The sequence below is a fragment of the Hydra vulgaris genome, chromosome 06 (assembly GCF_038396675.1).
Source record: "Hydra vulgaris chromosome 06, alternate assembly HydraT2T_AEP".
Taxonomy (NCBI): domain Eukaryota; kingdom Metazoa; phylum Cnidaria; class Hydrozoa; order Anthoathecata; family Hydridae; genus Hydra; species Hydra vulgaris.
The window spans coordinates 35,799,539-35,810,105 of NC_088925.1; the positions used below are offsets into that span (position 1 = coordinate 35,799,539).

Sequence of the window (10,567 nt, forward strand, 5' to 3'; positions counted from 1 at the left end):
ACAATTGATATATTATTGTTTTACTTTATTCTTTTTAATGTTTTTAGTAAAGTATAAAAAATGTATTTAGTAAAGTTGAATTAAATTTGATCAAATTTAATTCTATTTTACTAAATACATTGAAACGTAAAATCAATTGCAAGTGCTTTAAATTTTGTTTCAAACTACTTGTAACAATGTTATTTAAAATAACTTAATAATTTTATAAGATTACTGGCCGAGTCTATTCGCACGACGGTCGTGCAAATAAGGCAAATAAGCTTATTCGGACGACCATTCTAAAAAAAAAGAAATCGGCTTTTAGCACGACTATTTGTGTTAGTATATTTATTCAGTTATCAATAATTAATATTTAAAAATTAATTAAAATTACGAACAGAAAATACAATTTATGTATAAAATGCATATTCTAATTATTCTGACGGAGAGAGGCATGCAAGGACCCCTCTTTTCTTACAACATTTGCAATTATAGCAGCGCCTCCCGGTAGGCGCAGCTATTTGTTTACGCAATATAATATACCATATTGCGTGAATAAGTTGTACTATCCAAGTTCACTATGCAATCGTCAACGTAAAGCATTAAAAGAAACAAAAAGCAAACCATTAGGTACTCCGCTAAATACTTATCTCTATTGGGACATCCATAAACTATTTTGACACTTTGTTTTCTATTAGCCAACCAACTTTTGTTCCAGTTTAATTTAGATAAAGTATTATCAGTACTAGATTTTGAAATTTACTTTGGATTTGTGAACTAGATACTGTAAAATAGATTAACACAAAGCAAGTATGTTATATGCACCAGATACATTTTCTATATAAAGTTTGCACCTAAAACAAGTAAAGTCGACTCAATAGTGAAACATATTTAGCAAGGTCCTTTGAGAGGGAGGGATAAATATGGCAATTTGCCCCGGGAGCCTAGCTTGAAGGGGCGCCGAACGCAGATTCGGAAGTTTTTTTTACAATAAATCACAATTTTTTTAATAACTGACAATGTGAAATGTGCTTAGTTTTTGTAGTTCATCACTGCTTAGTTTTACTTCATAGACATTATATGAGAATATGTCTATGCAAGGATACAATCCCGTATTGACGCCATCATATTACTTGAGGAGAGAAGTGTTGGTAGCTTTTAAACATGTCGTGAAAAACATTGATCTGACCAGTGAGAAGATCAACCAAACGAGTGCTTTAGAAAACTGGGTTGGGTTAAGAAAACCGTTTACGATTTAGGTTTAGCAAAAATGAATATTTAGGGGGCAAGAAAATTTCGAAAACCCATATTCAAGCACCTCATTCTCCTTTCTCGAAGTATTTATTGATTTCTTTTTTACTTCAGGGTTTAAAACTAATATTTTGATTCATGTGTCAGTTTTGATTAGTTGATTTTAAGCCAGAGAATTGATATTAACGCAGAAATACAACAGGGTTCGTACTCAATTTATCATAAGAAATTCCCTAACTTTTTTTAAAAAATCAGCCAATTTTCCCTGACTATTTTAGTCGCGAAATAACATTTAAAAAAACCATCTGTATATTGGATATTTTATAAATAGACATTTTCAGATTGCCTAACAGATTATTTCAATAAAAGCTTTATCAATTCCTTTCAGTTAATTGGATGGTCACTTCACGATCATAATTTCCTGACTAATTAAAAAATAATAATTTCCAGACTATTCCAGGTTTTCCCTGACTTTAGCTAAAATAGACCAATTCTCCATGTTTTTTAGGTTCGCTACGAACCCTGTACAATTTATTGTGGCAAAAATTGATAATTGCTTCATTCTACAAAAACAAAACATTCGCAAAACAAAAAAGCCTTGAATATTTATGGTTTTAAAAGTGGGGCCCTTCTCTATTTTTGACCCAGGCACCATTGGCACTCTCGCAGCCCCAGTTTGAGACTATATATATTTTTTTGCACACTTTGTTGCACACTTTGACATTTTATACTTTATAGATTTATAGAAATACATTTTATAGATTTTGAAACTCCTAATACAAATCAATATTTGTCTAGAGTATTTTGTTAATTTCTAAAATAAAAAGATTTCAAATATAAACATTTAAATACGCGCAGCTGCAGAGAAAACACAAGAAAATTTTTGAATAATTTTATACTGATTTGCAATACATTTTTTTAATATCATTTTCATTATTGCGTCGGACAAGACTAACTTCACTAACTCGAAGAAGAAAGAAACTCGGTAAAACTTACATGCCACCGTTGTACAGAATTTATTAGCTGCCATATCTCAGCATACTAAAATATAAAACATTAATTTGAACATACATTATCAAATCAAAATTATTTTCATATTAAAAAAAAAGAGAATAATATTTTTTCTTACTTTTACGTTTAGTTACCCTAAGATTAATGCAAGTGGTGGTAGGGGGGGGGGGGAGAGAGAGGTGAAAAATAAAAATAACAGGATGGGGGGATTTTGTCCAGGTCTAACATACTTGCAACATAATTGAATTTAAAGCCGAAAATTTTTGAAGCATGATGAATGACGGAATATTTTTACAAATCCAATAGTACAAAAATTCTCTGTTAACTGTTAATGTTGTACTCTAGGATGCCCAATGTAGCAGTACATTGGGCATCCTAGAGTACAACATTAATATACAATAACTATTAAACATTTACATATCAGATTTTTTATAAATCTAATTTATAATTTTTAAAATGATAACAAATTATAATAAAAATTTAAATCTAATATTTGTTTAATTTTAAATAAAATACCTTACTTAGCTGCATGAATTACAATGCCAATGTAAAGAGTGGTCAGAATTCTCAAATATAGTCTTTGGAATGGAAAGGCATGAAACATGAAACCACTCCTTGCAATTGTCGCATTTAACCATTTTCTCTTCTTTATTATCCGGAAGACGACATATGCAATATAGTGGTAAATTAATTGGTTTAGATTGTTTTTTCTCTTTTCGTTCACTCGTCTCTATAGGAAATGGTGTTAAGTGATTGTCACTGAAGCATTTTAACAAATGATCTCGCATAAGTTCTTGTTTATAACATTTTATGCTTGGATCATGATTGTAACATAAATCTGTTGCCACTGCAATTGCAAAAAGACCACAATCAAGCCCACCGGATTGTTTTTGAAAATCTTTGAACTGTATTTTCAAAAAAGCATCTTTAACCATGATGATCGATCCTACTTGCATCTTCCCACTAACACTTAAACCATAATATAAGGAATCAAAAACATCAATTGAGTTAAGATCAGTACTTAAAAAGTTGGAAATGGTAAGCCAATGCATTGCACCATTATGTAAAATTTGAATAAATTTTCCAGATTGCACTCTAAAATGTTTTGATCCGAGAATAGGGTCTTGTAATCTTTGTACTTTTGGAAACTGCATAGATAAAAGTTTTTGTGCTTTATTTATGTGCAAATCAGATAACATCTTGAATGAGTCCTTAATGGAGAATAGTCGAAGATCTGCGACAGAGAGTTGCTTTTTTAATAACTGTTCCTTATGAGCAGTTTTGCCTAAAATTCGGTTACATGATTGATGGTAAGGATCATTATATAGTTCATGTTTCCTTTTAAGTCGTGCTTTTCTAATCTTTACATTCCCTACAACTGGAGGAACCTTAGGCAAGTATACATTGTCTAAACTACTAAAAACATTTATAGCTTCACTGGTGCAGCATTCCGATTTATTTGCAGGAAGACCTTTCAAGTTGACACTGCCATTTAGAGAAAATAGATTTGAAGATAAAACGCTTCCTTGATTTCTAAGTTGCTCATTTAAATTCAGACAGGATGGTAAAGCATAGCTCAATGATTCAGAAAAGTATGAAGAACCGGACATTTCAGGCAAATCAGACATTTTGGGAAATCAGAAACTTCGGGCAACCCGACGTTTCTGGCAAATCAGACATTTCAGACAATTCAGAAACTTCGGGCAACTCTGATGTTTCAGGCAAAAAAGCCATTTCGAGCAAATTGGAGATTTCAGGCAATACTTGTGTCTCCAAATCAGAAATTAAAACTTTTTTCCCAACTAACCACAACTTATAAATTAAATTTAATAAATCAAATTTTTCTTCAAACTCGTTCATTCCAAGACTGGATAAATAATCTGAAATTGGTTTACATAGATCCATGACAGTTTTAAATTTCTGATCTTTAGAAAATGGCACTTTAAGGGACTTTTTTTTCAGTTTTGTTAGTTGAACAATGAAGAACATTGTTAGCCTGATTATGCGAACTTCTGATCTTCCGAGAAAGCCAACTTCTTTTTTGATAGCTTAAATGCCACCGCTCTCCTGCATCTTCTGCTTTAAAAACAACATCCCCATTTACTATTTTCACTGCCATTGTGTGTCGACAAGGAAGTTTCATAGTTACATGCAAAGGGCAAGAACATAATTTATTAAATACTAACAAGTCAGTACGAAACTTTTTTAGTTCTGCAATTACAATTCTAGCAGCATATGGAGTTAATACTTTTACAATATCATCTGTAACTCTATCTTCAGCAGTGCCTAATCAATATGGCTCTTTAAAAGATTGATTGAACTCAATATGAGTCATTTTTTGAAATTTATCAGCATGCAACAAAAGGATACCTTTTACTGCCTCAGCTAAAGACATTTTTCTAGATAAAATGTTTTTGATTTTTTGGTTATGGGACTCGGACCTGTTATTTGTTGTATTTCCAAGATTAACATGCTTCATAGTTTCATAGTATGCCCAATACTTAACTAGGTGTGGCAAGCCCCAATTTTTGTTATAGTATACCATTACAACATCTGGTGCAACTAAGCAAGATGACCCAAATTTGTATCAAACAATTACTTTGATTTGGCATACACAAGCGATTGAAATACTCTTTTTAAACTTTCTTTTTCAATACTGGCTAAAGCATGTTTATTTAAAAATCTATAAAATGCCTGGAAAACATGAAACTTACACAGTTGGATTTCTGCTAAGGGCATAACCTTGGAGACTGCACTTATTTCTTTCAAGTCCTTATCAAGAATGACAACCTTAACTTGGTCAAGATTCAATATAAGTTCAATTTCTGAAAACACATCTTGCAGAGTATTTTCAGTTTCTTGTGCAACGAAAGCATAACCAACAGCTTGACCGGTTCCGTTTCCATCCTCCACTAACAAAGTGAATAAAGGCATTCTTAATTTGTTTGTGCAATATGTACAATCAATCATTTGCACTTCATGAAACATATCAAACACCTGTTTCATATCTCCGCTTATTATTAAAAGAAATTGCAGAACACTGTCTGAATCAACTTGAATAGATATAACTGCATCAGGATCATTTCCACCTGAAATTGAAAATCAAACTTCAATTTTTAGATAATAAAATAAATTGAATAATAAAGTGAATTATTTAATCTATAGTTGAATTATAACCCAATTAACTTCAGGTAAACTTCTCTAAATACTTTTAGGTTCAAGCTAACACGAGTTTATTGCCTCTCTATATATACTAACCCTAAGTCATAAATCCTGAAAAATACAAAAATTGAAAATGAAAAGTTAGAGTAGAAGACTTACAGAGGGACATCAGTTCATCAATCAACAAAGCCCTATTTGATTTTTCGCAACTGCATGCTAGTTCAATTTTTTTATTTATGTTGAATAAATTTTTTGATGTTACTACTTTGATTTCTTTATTTTGCAAGTATTCTTTCAAAAAACAGACTTTAACACCAAGTTTAAACATTGTGCTGATGTCATCCTTTATTTTTTCACTTCGACGTTGTTCTGGGTAATGCATAAAATCGACGTTGTTCTGGGTAATGCACAAAAGCAGTTCTAAAGAGAAATAAATTAAAAAAAAAAAAAATAGAAATTAATTTAAAAAAGTGAAACTTTATATAAAACAAATTAATATTAAAATATAGATGTTCTAACCTGCTAACTTCATGATTATGGTTAGCCTGAAGTTGCTGTACTACTAGTTTTGTTTTGTTCTTATTAATGGTGATATAAAGTTTTGCATTACATCCAATTTTAAAAGAGCTAAAAAATAAATAAAAATTAGTGAGCATCTTCACTTGCTAAAAATATATAAAATGGTATTGTTAGGTCAACTGCTGGTTAAATATCAAATGTATGGATCTCTTTAATAAATGACTATAAAAGTTAAACAAAATTTTAGTAATTTGAAAAAAAAATATTCTCCTGATAGAAAGTTCAAGAAATATGTATCAATGTATGTATGTATATATGTATCAAACCTATTTATTAAACTTTTTATGATACTATTATAATAAAAAAATTCTAATTAACATAAAAATAAACAAAAATGAATAAATTAAAATTTAGCATACTGGAAAACAAAATATTAGATAAAAAACAAATTTAAAACCTTTGATTTGGGCGAAGTCCTTTCCCTTTTATTCTCTTAACTCCCCCATGCTTGCATAAATATGTTACATTTCTAAATTTAAACTTTTCATCAAAATGTTTTGAATCCTGGCTCAAACTCTTGTTAGCCAATGCAACAGTTTTGCTGTTACATTTAGTCCACACAATGTTCGTAAATGCCGACCAAGAAGCCAATTTCAAACTCACCAAAGTTATCAAACTCGTTTCCTTGTTTAATTTCAATATTCATGATAAGCTGATGCTACATTTGATAAGTTGAAACTGAAAATACAAAAGCACGCTGTGTAATTTAATTATATTTTACTCTATAAATACCGTGGTCGTGCGAATAAGCTTATTTTCGTTATTTGCACGATGGTCGTGCGAATAGACTCTTTCAAAATTACTTAATAAAATTAAAAATTATTTTGCTGATAATTAATAACGGGTGATGCGGAAGTTATCGGACAAATCCTAATTTCATTACTTGAGCATAATAATTAGTTTTTGTGGCTTTATGCGTAGGCATAAACGTTTTATAAAATATAAACTTTATTATTTGAAACGCAATTATTTAAAATGAAGTTAAATGCAGCTGAACGAGAATCTTTTCGAAAGCGACTAAAAATGTTTTTTGTAAATAAACCTAATATATATATATACAAAAAAAAAAAAAATGTTAATCATTTTGAAAAGGAAGGATTTGCTCGAAGTACAATATATGATAACCTAAAAAGACTTGAAACTGTTCAATCGTTTTCTGATAGAAAGCACCCTTGTCGTCCGACATCCTAGAATAGAGAAAAAAAAGCCGAATTAACGAGACTTGTCAACAATCGAAAAGGGGTCAGTCAGAGAAAAATAGGTATTAAATTCGGTGTAAATCAATCGACAATTGGTTGTCAGTTAAAAAAAATGAATATTAAATATAGAAAACGTGAAAAGACTCCAAAATACACTATAGAACAACGAATAAAGGCAATGAAAAGAAGCAGGAAACTAGTTAACCAACTCTATAACACAAAATCGCTTCTAGTCATCGATGATGAAAAATACTTTTGTTTTGCAGGGGACAACATGCCTGGAAATTCTGGATACTACACAAACAACAAAAAGACATGCCCAGAAAGTGTTCGTTTCATAGGAAAAGAGAAGTTTCCAAAAAAATTATTAATGTGGATAGCTATATCTGACCGTGGTATGTCTGAGCCATTTTTTCGCACTTCCAAGGCTGTAGCGATCAATTCATCAATCTATATTAATGAATGTTTAGAAAAACGACTTCTTCCATTTATTCACAAGTATCATGGAGACTTAACTATTTATTTTGGCCAGATTTAGCAAGTTCTCATTATTCTAAAGATTCTCTAAATTGGATGGACCAATATGTCTATTACGTTGATAAAGAATCCAATCCCCCAAATGTGCTTCAAGCACGACCAATTGAAAATTTTTGGGGACATTTGGCACAGAAGGTTTACGAGGGAGATTGGCAAGTTTCAACAGAGCAAGTTTTGATTGATCGCATTAAACTAAAACTACAAGAAATTGATTTAAACTTTTTACAGTCGCATATGAAAGGCGTCAGAGCAAAATTGAGATCAATGGCAGATGGTGGTGTTTTTTCATATAAAAAAAAATATATATTTATCAAAAGATAAAAGCTTTATTTAAAAAAAATATAATAGTAGTTTGTTTTTTTATTTATAAATAAGTTATTGACGTGTTTATTTTGTCCGATAACTTCCGCATCACCCGTTATAACAATGAAAAAATGTTTTGTTTAAAGTTATAGGTTAACAGGTTGTTTATAGTTTTAAAACAGTGACTTTGAGTACAGGTAAATGCGGAAATGCGGGAAATTTCATCGTGTAAAATGTAGGAATAAAATGTGAAAAAATTCTCCCAACCCCTTCGATAGGCCATAGTTACAAGAAATATTTATTCTTATGACTATGAATAGACCTTGTTAAACCTTATGCCGGCGTTGTGCGTCCTTCCCGTCCGCTGACACGAGTTATAGTGAGTTTCCATTCATCCGTTTTTTTAAGGGAGCGGAAAAGGAAGGGAAAAATAACCACGTAGGCATGCGTAGCATAAGTTTTAATTTGTTCAAAGGAAAGCTACCCCTGCTCACCTGATTAGTTTCCTCTTCCCGTTCGAGGCTTTTGTTTTAGGCAGGTATTCTTGCAAATAAAGGAATTAATTTTTTTCTTTGCGAACCTGAAGGACAACGTCGAAATAGAAGTTTGACAAGAGAGCATACCGAAACCTATTGCTGCCCCAACCCTTCAGTCAGTCAATGTAGCAGCACTCCTTCGAATGTTCTCTCAAAATCAGTCGATGTTTGTATTATGCTCCCAAGCCTTTAACCCTATTTCTGCACTTTATTTCCGAACTTTACCCGTTGAAAGTTTTTGCATTGCAAAATTTTACCCATGCTCCTTTGAATAGCGTTACGCAATAACGCTTTTAAGTAACAATGAATTTAAAGTGAAATTCAAAAAAGACCGTATACAGCTTGATGTGGTAAATTTCAGAAATACAGATCAACAGGTTCTAAAACCACATTTTTCTTGGATAACGTTTTTTGTACGAATAATAATAAAGTTTCTGTACTTTTCTATGGAAACTAATTTTGTCGTCATATTTTACAACTTTTTTTTTGCTTAATTTTTTTTCATAATTTTGAAGGGGATCTGTAATAAAATATCACCGCACCTTACAATACCACCGCACCAGTAGAAATAATGAAAACTTTGTTTATTTCTTTTGATTCTTTGTTGCGTTTATTTGACTTTGATTATTTATTGAGTTTTTATTATATATTGTAAACGTACTTGTGTTATTCGGACGCGCTTGGTACCCAACTAAGTTCTATTACTTCAAAACGTATCCTCGTTTTCATTATTTCTACTGGTGCGGTGATATTCTAAGGTGTGATGATATTCAGTTTTGTGATGATATGTAAATTTGGGGGTCTGTAATAACAGACCCCCAAAACTACATAGCCTAAATTTTTTCTAATTTTTAAAAAATCTGTTGTATCCTTCTCGTATTGTGTGTTTAAGTTTTTGCATAGATGATAGTTTTAGTATCGGTTTCCATAATGTTTTACTTTTATAAACAAGATTATCAATAAAAAAATTTCAAAGTGCGTTAACTAGCCATGAAGCACTTCTAAAGAAAAAGGGTAGATCTGCAGCCTTGGTATCGTGGTTAGAGTTCTGGATTCAGAACTGGAGGTTCAAAGTAGGCTTATTTATTCATCACTGAACGTGATGAATATATGTTCGAACACATAAACATCCTGGTTAAATGCTGTTCCGCGGTGCTCTGTGATAAGACCGTTAAGACTTCTTGGAGCACCTAAATACCTAATAGTAAAAAAAACTAAAAAAAAAAATATAAAGAAAAACTTTTTGAAAAGAACATTTTAAAAAAAAACTAAAAATTAAAAAAAAAACTATTTCATGGGACCAAAGGACTTTGTGTACGTACTCAACCCAAAATATCGATTAAAGTCTACGGCTGAAAATGTTGGGCGCCAATAGGAACAAGTTGTACTTAGTTACTTTTAAAAAGTATTTTTTATATATTCTTAACTTTTTACTTTTTAGTCCACTTTTAAAATGTTGTTTTTTAAAAGTTTTTTTAATATATTTTTTTAACATATTTTTATATTTTATATAATGATTATATATATATATTTTTTATTATTCAATAGCGGTTCTATTTATTTAGCTAAACTTAAACGCTAAAAGTTTGTTTATTGTTTGTTTTAATTACTATTCTTAACAATTTCTTTTATCTACGCTAAACTCAAGCCTGTTTAGCGTTGTTTGTTTTAATTACTTTTTTTAACAACTTCTTTTACAGTATCGTCCACAATTATTTTCGTCGCGTCCATAATTATTTTCGTTGCGTCCATAATTATTTTTGTCGCGTCCACAATTATTTTCGTTTTTATTTTTTATTTTTATCACGAAATAATGGCAAACGAAAACAATACAAACATAAATCATTCGAATGTCGAAACAGAAGAACAAACAAAAAACAAAACTGCAACCGAAGAAAATATTTCTACAATAAAAAGAATGATAAATAGCAAGGAATCAAGTCGATCTATTGCAAATGCAACAGGTCTTTCAATTCGGACAATTCAAAACTGGATACGAAAACTTGAACA

The 10,567-nt window shown here is 30.9% G+C and overlaps 1 protein-coding gene across 4 annotated transcripts; it reads right to left on the bottom strand.

Moving 5' to 3' along the window:
- Positions 1-2,110: 2,110 nt before the first annotated feature.
- Positions 2,111-6,787, bottom strand: LOC136081804 (uncharacterized). 4 transcript variants are annotated; one of them, XM_065799986.1, is made up of 5 exons: positions 6,380-6,787; positions 5,923-6,030; positions 5,563-5,823; positions 2,763-5,330; positions 2,111-2,271 (listed from the first exon to the last, which is right to left on the bottom strand). In XM_065799986.1, exons 2-4 carry the CDS (start codon positions 5,933-5,935, stop codon positions 4,837-4,839), a joined length of 768 nt encoding a protein of 255 aa, XP_065656058.1. In that variant the 5' UTR covers positions 5,936-6,030; positions 6,380-6,787; the 3' UTR covers positions 2,111-2,271; positions 2,763-4,836. The 4 variants fall into 4 exon arrangements, with proteins under 4 accessions (XP_065656058.1, XP_065656057.1, XP_065656055.1 ...); XM_065799985.1 differs by having other exon boundaries at positions 2,758-5,330; XM_065799983.1 differs by lacking the exons at positions 5,563-5,823; positions 5,923-6,030; positions 6,380-6,787 and having other exon boundaries at positions 2,758-5,330.
- Between the last annotated feature and the right edge of the window lie 3,780 nt (positions 6,788-10,567).